At 44.4% G+C, this 18,045-nt stretch overlaps 1 protein-coding gene across 1 annotated transcript in view; it reads right to left on the bottom strand.

Moving 5' to 3' along the window:
• Positions 1–881: 881 nt before the first annotated feature.
• Positions 882–18,045, bottom strand: part of BMPER (BMP binding endothelial regulator) — a 237,607-nt gene continuing 220,443 nt past the window's right edge. The window contains exons 14-15 of the mRNA XM_084860403.1: positions 11,519–11,649; positions 882–1,063 (exon numbers count right to left, since the gene is read on the bottom strand). Of these exons, the coding sequence (XP_084716529.1) occupies positions 882–1,063; positions 11,519–11,649 (313 nt within the window). The remainder of the gene's footprint in view (positions 1,064–11,518; positions 11,650–18,045) is intronic.

Consider the following 18,045-nt stretch of genomic DNA (forward strand, 5'->3'; position numbering starts at 1 on the left):
TATGCATATGTGGATATATGGATATACGTAGTTAAAGCTAGTGTCAATGGTACTTTATTTCAGATCATAGCTGAGGGGAGAAGGGCCTCTATGCTTCACTGGTGAGAGTCAGGGCCGGCCCAAGATGTTTTGCTGCCTGAGACAAAGGACAAAACGCCTCTTCCCCATTCTGGGTACAGAAGGTGACCAGACCGGCAGCTGAATCTTATTTCAATGCTGGTGGTCTCTGCTGCACCTGAGGGCAGCAGGGTAACTTTAGGGGCACAGGGCTAGCTCTCTGGTACACATACAGCTCTGTCCTCTAACACCTTGCCACCTTTCCCTGGCCTCTCAGAAACTGCCACCTGAGGCAGTTCCTCACTCTGCCTAATGGTAGGGCCAGTCCTGTTGGGGGGGGGGGCACAGAAGTGAGGGATGACCTGTTGGACATCATGTGGTAAGGTTATGCTATGGCTGCTGGGTTGAGGATTTGGTTTGGAGCTTCAACATGTGGGGCACTCAGACTGTGCTGTGCATGGCAGATGCTGCTGCGATTTCCTTTATCCCGAGACGCCAAGGGCATGGCCATTGAATTCTTTACATCCATTCTCTCTGCACACATGCAAGTCAATGCATTCATACATACATGCATACACCAGTCATACACACTCACGTATTTGTATGATCACACATATACTTACATACATATTAGAATATATATATATATATATATATATATATATTTCCATATACACATAAATATATAGGCACACACATTTCTGCACTCTTCGCAAGAGGGCTTTGCAAAATCTGCCAACAAATCCTGCAGTCCTTCATTGGCTGTGAGCTTCGAAAGGTATCAAAGATACAAGTTTCAAAGTCCTTGATGATAAAAGCTAATGTCACCGCTGTGGGCAGAGAATGGGCTTGATGCATCGTCCTTTGTGGTGGACTAAGTTTGCCGGGCAGTGGCATCCTGCAACACATGGCTTATCGCAGGGACCAATCTCATTCCAGTTGTTGCAAGTTTTCACACATCCAGGGCCGCAGGTATCATAAACTGCACCGTGTTTACATTGGGTTGCTGGAAGACAGTTAAAAAAAATTGACTGAAATTGCTTGAAATTTTTACATATGGGTTTTACAATATCCAGTTGGCTGGATCCAGAGTTAATCGTACTTAGAACAGACCTATTGAAATAAATTAGTCATAGCTAATTTAGGCTCCACTGATTTCAATAGGTCTACTCTAAGAATGACTAACTCCGGAGCCAACCCCATATTTGGTAATCTTTTGGCACCTCAGTGCTGTATTTCTTATTACAAATGATCAGTGGAACATTAAAGTAGCAAAGGAAAGGAATAAATACTTTTTAAAAAAAGCCTCAGTCATACTCCAGGGAACTTACTTGGCCACAGAGATATGAAATATAACTTTGAACAGAACAGAAAGAATCACATCTGAATTCTGAGTCAGCAGAAAAACAAGTTATTTACTACAACATGTGGCAAATGATATGAATTCATCTTCTGGTAACTCCCAACTTTCTCTATCATATTTCTCAGTGAATTTAAGGGCCACTTTTCACAAGATGACTTCTTTACAATACTGATTTATCAAAGTATGAACAGAATACAGACAGCGAATGTAGAGAAATTATTCTGTCTGAAAAAATGGGTTGAATCCAGACCTTGTTTCTGCCAGTGGGAGTACACCAAGCAGTTTCCGGTTTCCCCTCAGAATGCTTCTGCCAGCCGAGGGGGCAGGGATTTTCACCAATTTCTCCTCCCTGCTGCAACCTCCAGCACTCCCTTCAACACTGTTTCAGAGGGTTCCTCAACTAGGGATGTATGGATTCCTCACCATTCCGGTGGGGAATCTGCAGGGGGGGAATCTGCAGGGGGGGAATCCGCAGGGGGGGAGGCGATCCGTTCCTCCCCCCAGGAATCCTCGCGGAGCGGCTCCGCTCCACAAGGATTCCACAGAGCTGAAGGCCACCCTGTTCCGCCATCCACATGCCCCGGATTCCCCCGTTTTTTTGGCTCCCTGAACTTACGTAAATAATTCCGTACGTACCGCTGAAAAATCCTTTTTGCGTGCCCGCCCTTGGTCTCCGTAAGCCTCTGGTCATAGGGAAAATGCCTATTTATTTTTGTAAAAAGGATAAAGCCCTTCGTGGGGATTCCCCACGTAACTTCCGGTCACCTGACCTCACCGGACCTGACCTCACCTCACCTCCACAGACAATAAACAGAAAAGATGGAGGATTTCTGTGGACTTCGCAACTCAGCCCCAGCGAAAGAAAGCCTCAGGTCACAGGGAAAATGCCTATATAGTAAAAAGGGTAAAGCCATTCGCGTTCTTCTTCCATTTCCGATTTACAGATTTCTTTTCGTGATTATTTTTGTAAAATCTGCCGTTCGGTGGACAAAAAAAAATAAGGGTCTGCGTGAGCTCTGGTCCAGGTCAACCGGGCCACCCTGTTCCAAGGAGGATTCTGCGGACCAGATTTGTCAAAATTCAATCTCATTTAAAATTCGTGCGGAACTCTCTGACATCCCTATCCCTAAATCTCTGGAGCAGTTTTTCAGGAGGCACAGGGGTCTGCAGGGTGTGTCTGGAACTGATGAAAATTGCCTCCTCCCTCATTCAGCCAATGGAAATGCTACACTGGATCCAAAAGCCTTGTGGATAGAAACCTTGCTCCAGTTTGCAGGAAGCAACATCTGGATCCAAAACACTAGAAGTCATCCAGTGAAACCAACCACCAGCAGTAGCAGGACCGACAGAAGGAAGTAATGATTCATGCAGTGAATAATCATCATATAGCTACAGTTGGCTTCTGCTTTTACAAATTGCAGACCAAATTGGGGGAGGGACCTATTAGTAACCTTGTCCTCAAATGTGGACTCTGAGAATGGACAATAGGTGTGACCTGCTACAGATATGTTCTTAACTCATCTCACTGGAATAATACGTTCTACCCACATTGAAGAGCACATCACTCAAAATGCAAATTGCATTCTTTTTTAAACCCACGTCAATATTTCATCATACCTGCAGATTTTATTCCTCTTTAAAAGGATGAGACATGAAAGATACATTGAGTCAATAGCCCTTATCTACTGAAGTGCTTGTGTTTTTTGAAACTTGGAAATAAACTGCACTCACAGAACTAAACTTGACCTGCATGTGCTGTTCTGTGTTACACAGTCACAACATAGCCAGAAGACCATCTAATGTAGCTCCCAGCACTGAGGAAGAAGGGGCTGTTCCTAAATTATGTCCCACCGGGATCAGGTCAGTCCTTTTTATTGCGGTCAACAGATCACAGATAAAAGCATTCAGAGAGATGTTTAGGAAACAAAATATAACAACATAAATGACATCAAGTCAAAGATACAACTGTACAAAAACTGATGCCCAAAGGTAGCCCCCCAGAAACAACCTAACCCCCTCACCCCGAAATCATATCCAGCTGTTCTTGATAAGCCCCAAGGAAAGGGATGCTAAAGTTTCTCTACATTTGGCCAACTGATTCCAAGGACTGCAATTCAAAAGAACCCGCCTTTAGGCTTACATAAAGACCACTTGTTCTGCATATGCAGTGGGGCTTCTCACTCACCGCTCTCCAAGAGCATTCATTAAACTGTCTCCAATTTCAGATTTGGCTTAATGGGCAGCATGGCAAACAGGGCAGGGGGCACTTTGAGGAATATGAGAATCAGAAGCCCTCCCGAGCTCCACGTGTAGCTCTCTGTAGTAGGGTCATGGCTAAGAAATGTTCCTAATGTCTCATCTAAACTAACCTCCTCTCTTCCTGCTGTCTCTGGCAGCTGACAACAATCGTTGGCCAACTGCTTTATCAGTAATGTTTGTTATTTGTTTTCACATTTATCTCTTTAATCTTTACTCAAGGCTGAACAAACTTTGTTCCTTTAATGGCTAATCTTCCTTTGTATTTTACAGCGTTTCATTGCTCTCTTGCTTTCCTTTAAATATTTTCCAAACTCTTAGAATGTAGCCAGTGGGATTAGACAAAATACTTCAACTGTGGCCTAAGTAGCACTGAATTAGAGCAGCTGAATTGTTATGATGAGAGGTGTGTGGAGGATGTTGCTTTAAACGACTCCTCAGAGGCCTAGTTTGGATGAAACGCTAATTTAGCATTATGGTTTAGCAAAGGGATGAGGAAGGTTTTTCAGCCTGAGAACCACATTCCTTTCTGTGTAATAATGCTCTGTGGGCGGCATGCCAGAGTTAGGTACATGGCAAAGCAGGTGGGGCCAAAGCAACTGCCCCTCTGTGTATGTGTGTCTTACACACACACACACACCAGTGTTTCTTCTCTGTCCCAAGGAAGGGGCTGCCCCTTTCTCAAGGCACAAACGGGAATCCAAGTGGTCTTATGATGCAGGAAGTTACAACTCTCTTCCTGCATCACCAGATCACTATGGAAAAGGGGCAGGTGAGAGGCATGGCTGAGAGAGGTCATGGCCTGGTGGGGAGTGAGGATGAGCCAGATGGGGAGATTTGGTAGGGTTCCCCACTACTGTTTTACCATTGCAATGCGTCTATTATAGTTTTGTGTTATGGGAATAGAAGCGTACGAAATCTACTTACCCATCTGCTGAAGGGGTCCATGGGGGGGGAAGGCAATCCGTCCCTCCCCCTGGAATCCTCCCCGGCCAGCTCCGTTCCACAGCGAATCCACGGAGCCGCTGGCCGGGCCCTTCCGCAGCCGGACTTCCAGCCGCTGCCACGCAAATGGTGTCCGGTGTAGAAGACGCCATTTGCGTCCCTGCCTTTGGCCGTGATAGGCTACGTAAATATTTACGTAGCCTATCACGGCCAAGGGCAGGGATGCAAATGGCATAGCAGACGCCATTCACATCCGCAGCCCAGCTGCGGAATGAAGATGATGGATCTGGCCCGGCCACCACCAGGTAGGGTCTGTCCCGACTGGCCTTCGCAGGGTGGTGGTGGGGAGCAGTCTGTTCCGCCGCAGACTCCGGGGGAGTCCGTGGCGGATTTCTCTGCCATCCCTATATGGGAATGAGCCTTAAGAACATAAGAAGAGCCATGCTGAATCAGACCAAGGGCCCATCTAGTCCAGCACGCTGTTCATATAGTAGCCAAACAGCTGTTGACCAGGAAACCACAAGCAGCCTTCTCGAGCCTCGGGCACAAGCGCTTCCCCCAGTGTTGCCATGAAGGGGAAATGGGAAGCATCCAATTCCTGGTGATGAGAACTTGTAACATGGCAGCAGGAAGCCTGCTCACCCACCACGGGGAGGATGCTTTCAACAGTATCCCCTTGGCAAACGTAGGATGTGATCCAGCCCTTATTTTCTCTTCAGGGTAGCTGACATGCAGCATAAGAACACATTCCCACCACTAGGCACAGCCAGCCCTTGGGCTGGTTCACATGTCCCGACAGCCCACCATGGGTTAATTTACCCCTGAGGGCTGTCACATTGTGTGGGTGGCCATTTTGAATATTCAAGCCATCATGTCAATCCAGCAAGGGTGGGTTGTTGGGGAGGTTAACAAACCACCACAACCCTAAAACAGCCCATGACAAGCTGCGGTCTCAGCTTGAGCGGGTAACCTGGCACCCGCAGGCATCATGGCTCGTTGTGGCTGCAGTGATCATGTGAACTGGGTCACTGAGTCTTCTTAAATCATCCCATCTGCATTTATCTTAACATCTTTCCCCCCTTCAAAACAGCCAATGCATATACATTCCCCCCAACTAGCCTCAGAACTGGAATCAACTGACACCTTCTTTCCCTCCCCCTTTTTATAATAATTAACAAATCTCACACTGTGGAGTTTGATCCCAAGAATCCTAGGAGCCACTAGCTCACCACAAGAAGTAATTGTCTCTCTTTAGTTGTTTATTTACACTGCTACCTTCCCCAACCTGTTGCTCTGCAGGTGTGTCGGGCTGCAGCTCCCCATCACTTCCCCCGCCAGCAAGGCACCAGGTTGGGGAAGGCTGATAGACACAATTGACTTGCTATTCCTTTTCATCATCCAGTGTGAGTTACATCCGTGCTCGACTGCATCTTGCACCCATCTGATTGGCTTCTATTTTCATTTGTGCTCCCCACAGCCCAGTAACATGCCTATGACTTGCAAGTTGGTCTCTTACAAGTTGGTCTCAGCGTTGGCCTCACTTTGTAAAATAAATATATATCCCCTTCTCTCTCTACTCTGGATGTGTGTGTGTGCGCCTGTGCATATATATTCACGTCACCGTTCTCATGAGGGAGATTCTCATTCATGAAAGCTTATGGCGCAATTAGTTGCTATGTTGCCACAAGAGATTTTGTTGTTTTTGCTGACACTGATTCACATAACTACCCCTCTAAAAACGGAACAAGTTTAATTTATAGCTTTTTTCTAAAGCTTACCAATCTTCCCTTTTATGCATATTTATGTGCATGGTTTTCCATGTTAGCTCGGCTCTAAAGATGTGCAGAATGGGGAAACCCTGACACCTGCTGAAATTCACTCAACTCCTAAGTGTGCAGGGCCCCTGTCCTCGTTTGCATCTGGCCATCTTGAGACAGGATACATTAATGCAGTCCTACTGAAGTCAATTCCATTATCCCAGTCTAAATTACAAGTGGGCACTTTATTACTCCTATAATCTACTTAATTCACCTTCCAGTTCTTTGTTATTAAAGGCAAAGGTCAAGAAACCAGAGGAAGAAAGAGAGAGAGATGAAATCCATTAATGATATCTGATGCTACAATCACACTTACAGTCACTTTACTTGTATTGTTCTTCTCCATTATAAAGCATGATCACAACATTCAGGGCAACTGACAAACTATTTTTAGCTCTATTGTTCACCCTTATCTGCTAATGTACCCTCCACCAAGGAGGATGCCAACGGGAAACAGTGGACCTTGTGTCACATATAATTACTAATATGTAATTCAAGGCAATAACTTCTGGAGCAGCAAAGAATCTCCTTTTTCATATCTTTCCTAATAACCACCCATTTTTTTTCTGTGAGCGCTTAGGTCACAACCCCATTAGAAACTGACATGCAGTAATAAAGGCAACTACAAGGAAAACAATTATGTGCAGTAGTGTATCTTCCATTATGGAGACAAGAAGGCAACCGTTTGCTGTAAAGTCCACCACTTGGAATTAAGCACAGCCTACCTGGATCCAAGCACCGCTGGAATTTAGCAAAGGATGGACAACCAAGGGCACAAATCAGAGGTGAAATTCAAGGTGAACTAGGACAGCTGGATGCAAAAGAGGGCAGAGCTCCTTGACCTCTAATAGTTGTGCAGTAGAGGGAATTTCAGCCAGTGTTGTTTCCATAACAAGCCACACTTGCTGAAATTCAGTCTACTACCCAACTATTACAGGTGCAAGGGCCCTGACCTCTTCTGCATCTGGCTACCCTAAGGTGGACACAAATGGACCCTTACAAAGCTAGGGAGGGTACCTTCTCCTTATCCCCCAAGTGAGCAGGCAGTCAGATCTGGAGTTCCAGCATAAGGATGAATGGTAGCATGGGAGAAGCATCTGCAGACAGTGAGCTTTTGAAGTTTTTTTTTTAATTGGAGCTGTGTTCTCATGTGGCCAAGGAAGGTCATGACAGGTCATGAATTTTTGTTGTTTTAATGGTGCCAGGGCTCAGGCCTCCACAAATGCCTTACAAGTGACACTAGAAGGAAGCTCTGCTCCTTAAATCTAAGTTTTCAGAGGCAGGCTGCAGTTGCTCAGTGGTGAGGGAAAGGTGTTCTGGCCATACTCAAAGGTACATAATTTCACATTCCTACCAGCTTCTTAATTTAAAAAAATGGGTGTCGTTCAGGAGAGGGCACCCAAAATTGGGTAGGGGGCCAAATGACGTGCAGGAAAATCCACACTGTTATCTCCACACCCTGAGGCCTGGAGGAATCCTGGAAGACTCCACTTTAGGCCCACTGACCAGAGGTTGCCCTCCCCTCATATAGTTATTAGCTAAAGACAGGAAGTGGTGCTAAATGGGTGTGATTAGAAGAGGCCAAATGAAGCCACAAGGACCAAGACTATCAGTATCTGCAAGAGATTCTGTTTCCCTGCATACACAATTACCTGCCACACTCCATTTCAAACATTACAAAATATGTTTGCCACATTTTCATTGGTTCTACTTCTGTGCCTTTAATATTAGCCCGAAATGCAGAAATTAAGCAGGTAAACCTTTCCCATCACTATGTTTCCATGACAGAAAAAGTTTCACCTGATTGAATTCTGCCAGGGATGGACAAGTCTGTCAGGTTCACTTTCTCCCATGTTTGAACTATTTTAATCTCAAGATCTTTTTGGACTGCTTATGGAGACAATTGCAAAATTTGGTAAGTTCTCATCGAACAATAAACCAAGACAAAATTCTCTCCCATCTGTACCAGGCAAATTCAAATTCAATAGGTACAGCTCTTCCCAGCAGGGAGATGACATACTCTACCTGCCTGCCACTCCTACCTGGGAGTAAATCCCATTGAACATAGTGGAACTTACTCCAGAGTAGACACGTATGGAATGGTACTGTTAATAACGTTTCTTTGCACTTCACACTGCAACCATTTGCTGCAAGTCTCAGTTGTTACCATTCTATTGTGTATAAAACCTAACCCAGACATCTTTTGCTTAGGCTGCTCATTAAGTCCACCACATGGACCTTTAATAACTGCATAAAAGAGGGAGTTTAGGCAGGAGCTGTTTGTTGTTCAAAGGTGAGAAAAGATGCCCCTGCTGAATACTATTTCTACACATATATTAAAGCTATAGATGCCCTCTCCTTATTCCTAGAGGGTAGCTGTGTTAAATCTATTGCAGAAAAAAACCACCCAGAGTCTTATGTACTAATAATGTCACACACAACACCAGGGGTTCATTCATTTGCTCATCTTCCAAGGTGATATATGCCATCTTCTGCCAGCAACACCCTTCTGCATTCTACATAGGACAAATAGGTGAGTTTCTACACAAAAGATTAAACAACAGTTGCTGGGGAACATGGGCAAGAGGGTGCTGTTGCACTCGTGTCCTGCTTGTGGTTTCCTGGTCAACAGCTGGTTGGCCACTGTGTGAACAGAATGCTGGACTAGATGGACCCTTGGTCTGATCCAGCAGGGCTCTTCTTATGTTCTTTAAATGGATACAAAGCTGCCATCAGTAATGGCCATATTTAAAAATATTCAATATGTTCTCCAGCCGGAGAACACTTCAGCCTCCCAGGGACACACTGTCACTGACCTTATGGTGGTCATTGCAGAGCAAAGAAATTTCAATTGGTAATTAGAATGAGAGATTGCTGAGTTAGAATTCATTAAGAAGTTTAATTCTATCACCATAAATTTGGATTGGGATGAAGGATTTTTATCACACTATATCTGTTAATTGGCTTACCTAGTACCAGGTTGTTTGTGTTATCAGCATCATCTGCACTGTAATTTACCACTGTTAATAATGTAGTTATCACTTCTTTCATTTAATTTCCTTCTGACCTCTGTGCTTATAATTCTCCTCCCCACCCCCCATATGCACTGTATGAAAACCTGAAACTCTACATAATACTCTGTACACCTGATGAAGTGGTCTATAGATCATGAAAGCTTATGCCAGAATAAATGTGTCAGTCTTTAAGGTGCCACAAAACTCTCCTACTGTCTGTCCTTATTTGTAGGTGGTTACCTTAGATGTCCACACAGTAGAGAACCACAGCCAATCCCACCTGCCTGGTGCACGTACGTATATAGAGCTAGCAATCATGTATTTCTTGAATGAATATATTATATTTCATGTGTGTATGTACCCTCCCCCCTCCCCCGCCACACAGACACATACAAAACACAGTATGTCAGGCAACCCATGTAGTGGCATAAATGTTAATTTCAAGGGCAATTTTCACTTAACCCTGAGCTCTTTATCTACCTTAGTTATCATGGGGCTAAACCCATTTTTGAGCAGTGGGCTCTAGTTGAAATCTTGGCCAGAATCCCAGGTTCTAATGGCTGCCTTGAATACTTGTGTAGCAAGGCGGCATAAATACATGAAGGTGTTTCTGGAATGGACCTAGGACCTACTGTGGCTTTTGGGTCTGGTCATACAGCATACTAGGTGGGCCTCGTACAATTGAGGGACATCCCTGACCATGTTATAGCCACAGCCAGTTTGCATGCTCTGAGGCACCTGGAGAGACAAGGGGGCACTATCACACTACCCTTTCACCACACTGGAGGCCTCTTTGTACATGCCAGGTATGGTGCAATTACGGATGGAAGAATCTATCAATTTCAGTTTCTCTCCATTTCTCATTTTTCCAATCTTAAATTCAGGTCATGTGAAAATTTGCATGTATTTTGTGTACATTTCTCCTAATACATGCACAATATACCCATTTTTACTACCAATTTTCTTAAAACAATGCACATTTAGCATTATTTTCACAAATATACTCCTGTTTGTGTGCATTTTTTGTAATATATACATTTTTCATACACATTGTTTGACTGAAGAACTCTGCTGTAAAATTCAAAGAAGTGCAAATTTTGAAGGATAGCTGAGTTTCAGTTTGCATATTGGTTCAAAAGTGCAAACGTAGGTAAATTAAGATTAAAATGAAAAACAAATTCCCCCCATCCCAAGGCACAGTCCACTTTGGGCAGAGTGGAATGAATCCACTCCGCTGACACCTTTTCAGAGTGGAACCAAAGAGTTCCTCTCATCCCCACTTCATTGCAAGCACTTGGGCTTAAATGATTAGGAGATGGCACGGCTTGTCAGTTTAATGAGTAAAATAGATGAAAATCAGCTGTGTATTCCCAGCACAGCCTCTCTTTCCTTTTTCCCTTCCTATGAAGGCAGATCTGTTACAGCTGTGCTTCCACATGAGCTGAAAGCAGTGCCGGAAATGTTAGTAATCAGCTGGGATATTTCAGAACGAGAGCTCTGTGATCCTTTCACTAAGTGCCCCTCTGTTCAATAGGCTTAGACAAGTGAAATAGGTATCTGATGCAGAGTTTTATAATAGGCTTGTTAGTACAAAGTTGCTGGAATCCTGCTTGTCAGATGTGCTTCCTGTGTTCTCTCCACCAATGCAAACCAGCTGGTCACTGCATTTAAGCACCTGGTAACCATTTATTGATCCTCGCTTTTCTTTTCTGGTTGCTTGCTGGCATTACAGTACTGCAATAATGTAGACTGCTGAATTATGCATTCAGGGCAGAACTACATTACATGCATATGCCCCAAGGACTACTTTTGTTAAGCAAAAGCAGCTTCAGGGTGGGGTGCTTAACCCTTTCCCTGCCCCACTGCTTCTCCACTCAAAATCAACCCCCTATGCTGCAAGACCACAACTTGGGATGGGGGAAGCAGCTGGGTGGGTGGGAAGGGTGATTTGAAGTGGAAATCTGGGAGGGGGAAACAGCCTTCAGGATTGGTTACCAGGGCATGTTGCGAAATGTGTCGCTGCATCGCTCACAGTTGCCCTGAAGCAAGCGGCGTGTCCCACTTACCAGCACAATTTTGCTCGGGTTTCCAATGGACTCTCAGGCCTTCCCTCTGACAAGCTCTGGCATAGGCAAGGAACGATTCACAGTAGCAGTTCTTATGAACAGGGCACTCACACATGTCTGTCACACAGGACCTGCAGAGAACATCCCAGCCAGTGGGGAGGGAAGGGAATTGGGTACATTAGAGTTCGATTTTTCCAAAAGTTTGCAAATGTTCACATTGGCTTGGATCCAAATCTTCCCTCCACAAATGGATAGAGTTCACAGCACATAGTGGACTTTCACAGCACCCCCTTCCCTCTGCAGCCCCCCCCCGTAGCCCCTGCAAATCCTAAGAGTTGGGGGACCCATGGGAATGACAAGTTGTGGGGGACTGCAGATGGAGGGGGGAGTTGGTGGAAATCCCTTTCTTATGTGAACTGAGGAACAACCTAGGACCAAGCTATTGCTTTTCAATTTCTCCTATACTAAAAATGATTACAGATATAGGGCTGCCTCCTAAAAGCTGCTATGTAACTAGTTCCCCCACCCCATAACATCTAATAGAACTTACCTCTTGTGGTGATATCTTCACCCCACTTCCACCATCAGCAGCCAATGACATAACAGAGCGGAGACTGGGAAATACATCACATGGCATCACAACATGATGTCCGTTGTGATACATGGCATCACAACATAATGTCCGTTCTACTAGACATTGGTAGGAGAGAGAAAGTGTGCACTGATGGTAATGTCTAGTTTGCCTGTAAGCCAGGAGTGCAGAACCTCAGGCCTGAGGTCCTGATCTGGCCCTCCAGGATTCCCCAGATGCCCCCACCCCCTTTCCCCCAACCACCAACTGTTTGGTGATTTTCTGGCTTTTGTGCAGTGTGTCCCCATTCTACAAGGTTGAAATGCCTCTCTCACGGCTTAGTTGCTGACAAGAAGAGCCTTAAGCTAACACATGCTGGTATTTTTGTTATTTTGGCCCTGCTCCTTTTGCCTCTCGCCCTGCCTACCGCTGGAATGCGGCCCCTGAGAGCTTCTCTGAAATGGAATTTGGTCCTCAGGCTGAAAGAGGTTCAGCACCCCTGCTGTAAGGCACTGACATCATCAGCCTCCCCTACCTCCAAGTTTGGTGAAGATTTTAACAAGCAAGCAACAGCGCCAATAGGGACCAGAAAAAACAGCTGGAAGACTGGAAACCAAAGTAAAAAAAAACACAGCTGCACCAATTAAATTCCCAACATGTTTCGACACGTGGTCTTCTTTGGGAGAAGCAAGGGAGACAGAATCCTCCAAAAGAATCTCCAAGAGTCTTTCCCTTGATAAAGACCAAGTGTTGAAATGCATTGGGAATTTAATTGGTGCAGCTGTTTCTTTTTTGACTTTGATGAAGGTTTTAACAGCCTGATACGAAATCTGAAATATAATCATTTTTAAAAGTAACAGAGTCCCCATCCCCCCAATCCACTGGAAGCCATCCCAAAGAGAATAAACTTAGGGCCAACCTACATGTTATGCAGTTTGATATGCTGGTAAACTGATAGGTAGACACTTTTACCAAAGTGGTTGTCCGAATGGGTCAGCAGCCACACAGGCTGCCAGCAAGCTTGTGTTGAACTAAATAGGGATGTGGAATCAGCAAAACTCGAGCTTGCTGAAGTTCTTTGAATTCCATCTCAAAGCTCATTCTTACTCAAGTCCCTATCAGATTGTGAGTTGTGTTTTTTTTTCTTTTCACATGAAAATCTGTGCATATTTTCATGTATATTTTTCCAAATGTACAGCATCAATTGTGCACATCTTTAATGTATGCATACTTCTCTCATTGACTAAAGTGTATTTGTGCACATCTTCCAAAAGTACGCATGCTGTCAAACACATCTTTTTTGGTCCATGAATAATAACACTGCAAGCTTGGAAATGTGCGGACTTCAATCGCAGATTGCATCTGAGTCTGTATTTGATCTAGAGATGGGCGGACAGCTTATCTGCTGTTCCGGGGGGGCGGGGTGTCCACAGGGCAGGGAGGCGATCCGTCCCTCCACCCTGGAATCCTGGCTGGCTGGCTCCGCTCTGCGGTGATTCCACAGAGCCGCCGGCCATCTCTGAAGTGCCTGCGGTATGGCCGCCATTGCCGTATCGCTGGCTGGGCTGATTGACTGCAGATGTAAATGGCATCCAGTACGCCAAATATTTGCATAGCCTATCATGTGAAAAAACAGAGCTGCAAATGGTGTCCACTATGCCATTTGCGGCCGTAAAGGTCTTAGTTTAAGCTAAATGCAGCCATTTACAGCTGCATTTACCTTAAACGAAGACCTTTACGGCCGCAAATGGCATACTGGACACCATTTGTGTCCGGAGACAGTCCCCCTCAGCCAGCGATATGGCAATGGTGGCCGTAACGCTGGCACTCTGGAGCCAGCCAGCGGCTCCGAAGGATCACCGCAAGGAGGATCCAGCTCCGGATGGGTCCTCAGGGAGGTGGAGGTGAGTGGTGCCGTTCTGCCACGGACTCCAGGTGGAGTCTAAAGAATCCGGCCTCATTGGGGTCTGTGGCGGAATTCTCCGCTATCCCTAATTTGATCTGGAAGGTGTGAACTGGATAAATCTTGATCAAGAACGAACTGAAATGAATTCCTGATATATCTCTAGAACTGAATGACTTGAATTGTATTATAAAACAAAGCCCTCTGGGCAAGGACTATAGCCACTTCTGCATTCTGTAAATAATGTGGCACATCAGTGGCATTAAGTAACTGTTAAGAAGTAGTCAGCTACATCTTTATCCTACAACGTTACCAGTGTCAACTAAAGTTGAAATTACTGTTCAGTCCAACTGGTAGAAAATTAGATAAAAGGAAGATTGCTAGATATAAATAGATGAAACAAAGATGGAATGTTAGTATTAATACCAAAACTTTATTTTTTTATATTGCTTTGAGAAATATTTGTAAGCCAATAAGGGTTAGATGCATTTGATTTAGAGAGAAAAACAATACAGACATTGGCTCCCTCTAGTGTTTAATGTGCCAAATGTCAGATTGTCATTTTTGCAACCCACAAGTGTATCATAGGGTGACAAATTTTCGAGAAGGGTAACATTTTGGTGTAGTGGATGACATGATAACTGTGTGCAAATTCTCACAGATGACTATCACACCTGTATCTGTTTTGGCGGATGTACAGAGGATGAGAAGCCATGGCTTTCCAAAGCATGTAGACACAAAGTAAATAGGTGTGTGTGTCTGTGTGTGTGTGCGCGCGCGCGTGCATCTACTCATCACATATTACTCTCCAAATTAAGTTTGCATACTTTTTTGAACATAGAAATGATGTTCGTGTAGTAAATCAATCACATCTACTGAAGCTCTTAGTGGCAAAGATGTATTCACAGAGGCAGACCATGTTATCTGTCCCTATAAAGCTATTAAGGTAATCTTATGCATGTTTAGACAGAAAAAAGTCCTATAACTCCCAGCATTCCCCAGCCAGCATTTAAGTCCATGACAAGCCCATGAAACTGGATATTTCCTTGCATGTAGGCTCCATGCACATACAGCATCGCATTACTACCTATACCACACGCATACAGAGAGTAAAAAGAACTTCAGTCCATAGACTGAAAAGTAGATATAATCTGAAGGCTCATTGAGGGTTGAAACATGGAAATTCTCTTTCAGGAAAAACACATTTTCTTTGTTGTTGTTGTTTTTAAAGTGCATAATTTAAAAATAAAGAATTTTTGTTTTACCTTTGATACTGTGAAGACTTTGTAACCTCAAGATTTCATATTAAAGCAGAGGAAATACCAAACAGGGAGGGTCCGTTGTTTGACTTTAGACTGGAACTAGGCAGGCAGAGGGCAACATGGGATTCCCAAACCTGTATTTGCCTCAAACCTTCAAAGCATGGACATTTGCACCTTAGAGGCAGTGGGCAGGGGGAGGGAAGGTTGCTTCACCCTTCCTTCATCTGTTTTCCTAAGCAACCCCCTCCCTCTGGCTGCTTTCCCGTATTGGATGAGATGCAGAGCCAGGCTGGATCTCACTGGATGTTGCACTGGTCACTCACACCCACATGTGGATGCCAGAGTGTCCCATTTGTGAAGAAGTGGTGATAATTGGATGTATATATAATCACATCCTGTTGCAAGGAGAAACCCATGAAAAGCAAAGGCATCTGTCATCTGTGGGACACGCCCCTGCATGAAGCAGCCCTGCTTCACTCCCACATCTTCAAAGCAAACCAGATGAGTGCTGTTCTTGAACAACAGGCCTTTTTCACATTGAACTATGGAAAGTGTCCAAGTTCTATGAGAGGGTTAAAAAAAAAGGAGCCCTTTGCTTCATATAATGTCTTTCTTTCTTTCTTTCTTTCTTTCTTAAAATGAAGGCTACTTTTGCTCTTGCTGCTGCCCTTACACGTTGCTCTGAGGTATTGAAAATGCAGATGTTTGGTGTCTTTCATCAAACATCTGCAATTCCTTTTACTTCACAGTAAACAAGCACTCCATATCCATCACCGTAAGTGGGAATGCCTTTTTGCATTTAATATTCAGTGCCTTTCATTTCACAAAGCCAGTACGATGTAGTGCACACTAAAATGCATACATTCCTCCCCACCATGATGTCACACAGATGAAAAGCAACAGACTTGGGTTAAAAGATATGGACATTCTAGATTTAAACAGATGTCACAGAAGTGTGAAAATTTAAGTAGGTTGGTGCCTCTACAGCAGTCCCCTTCCGATAATCTAAACTATGCCCTCACTTAAGGTAGCGTCAGATGCAGATATACAAACTGGGAGGTCATTGGGAGGCACTGAAAAAGAGTAGGCAGCTAAAAAGTGTATGTCCCTGTTTACCAAGCATAGCATCCTGTGCAGTGAGTGCTCTATTCCTCGGAGAGGTGCAATCCACGTTTTAGCATTCCCCTCACCAAATTTAACACTGAAGATATCCAAAATCTATTTGGCAGCCAAACTGGGCACTGCCGACATCCCATTTCAAGGCTCCCAAGCTTAACATCGTGACTGAAGACTCTGGAGTTTTGTTTTTGCTTCTTGCAAAAGGGAACTTATATTTCTTCTCCTGAGGAGAAGTAGAATCAAGCTGAAATGCTTCACAACATGTGAGTATGTGAAATGTCTGCTGTGATTGAGAGAGAGATCCCTTCTGTCTTCTGAAATAGAACAGGGTTTCCCTTTCTGCTTCTGCTGGTATCATAACAGGTGAGTGTGCATTGGCAGGGCAAGAATGAGGATCAGCCCTCAGCACAGGCACACCAAGCCTGTGGGAGTTGCTTCTCTGTGCCTTGCAATGCGGCGCGAAGCTGCAGAGTGGGGGAAGAAGGGGAAGCACTGCTCTCAAAGACCCCTGCAGGCTCTTCATACAGCACATGAACTCCTCCTGACCTGGTATAAGTACTTCCAGGTCAAGCCTGATCCTCTGTTTGAACAACACCCATATTCCGGCCTTACTAGTGTAGTCTTCTTCCTTGGTCTTGCTCCATGTATATCTGCATGAGTGTTTGCCTCTCCCTTCCAGGGCCAGCACTGGGTCTGAGAGACCCCTCCGCAAACTGTCCCATGGTGGGTCCCCTCATAGTTTACCTGGTGGTGATGACGGCAGCAGCATTCTGACAGCTGGGACCGGAAGCTGCCACCATTATAACTTCCTATAATGCCCCTGATATAACATCACTCCAGGACATTTTGGGAAAGTTAAATGGTGGTTCCCAGACATGCCAATAAGGGTTTGCAGAAGTACTATCCTGACCACTAGGGCAAAACCAAAAAAGGCTGTGGTGGTGAAATGGGGTACTTTGAAAGAAGGCATGGCTGCCTGGCTGGAACCCTGAAGAGGAGCACACTATACTGCAACATTCTGTTGCAGACCCTGCTTTTTTTCTTTTTCTTTTTCAATTGTGAAACAATGAAAACATCTTCAAGGCACTTTGTATTTTTTCATGTTAATAAAAATATAACAGGAATTCTGAACGTTGCTATTTCCGAATCCAAACCTTCCACCCAAGATGTAAGCAAATATGCTATTTTGCAAGCGCCCTTCAATAAATGTAGGTCAGTGTAAACCGTTAACATTTTAAGCAGAGCTGTGTTGTGTCATTAAAATCTTTCAGGGTATTCTGTTAAAAAAAAAAATAGAGACTTAACCAGAAAAAAGAATAAACAAAGTGCCAGTGCAACTGTTATGCATATTTTTAAACCTTGATGTGAAAAAGAACTTCAAGCCAAAATTGCATTTTATAGTCTTAACCACACCACAATAATAAGATATAATGAATAATGAATTCTCCTGGAATGTTCTCCAAAACCACACAAAATAAAACATTCAGGACTATGCAATCTTTCTACCCACCTCAAAGAGCTTTATTCATAATCTTCCTGAAATCTGGAGCCATAGTTTAGAAGGCAATAAAAATCCCACTCATTTCCTCACAATATTCCTCATAATGCTCTCCTGATGAAGCACCAGTGGGCTTCTCCTTTCCCTTGTGCTAGGAAGCCACATGGTAAGGGA

Source organism: Heloderma suspectum, chromosome 5 (genome assembly GCF_057233095.1).
Source record: "Heloderma suspectum isolate Gila_16-S chromosome 5, 16-S_ref, whole genome shotgun sequence".
Taxonomy (NCBI): domain Eukaryota; kingdom Metazoa; phylum Chordata; class Lepidosauria; order Squamata; family Helodermatidae; genus Heloderma; species Heloderma suspectum.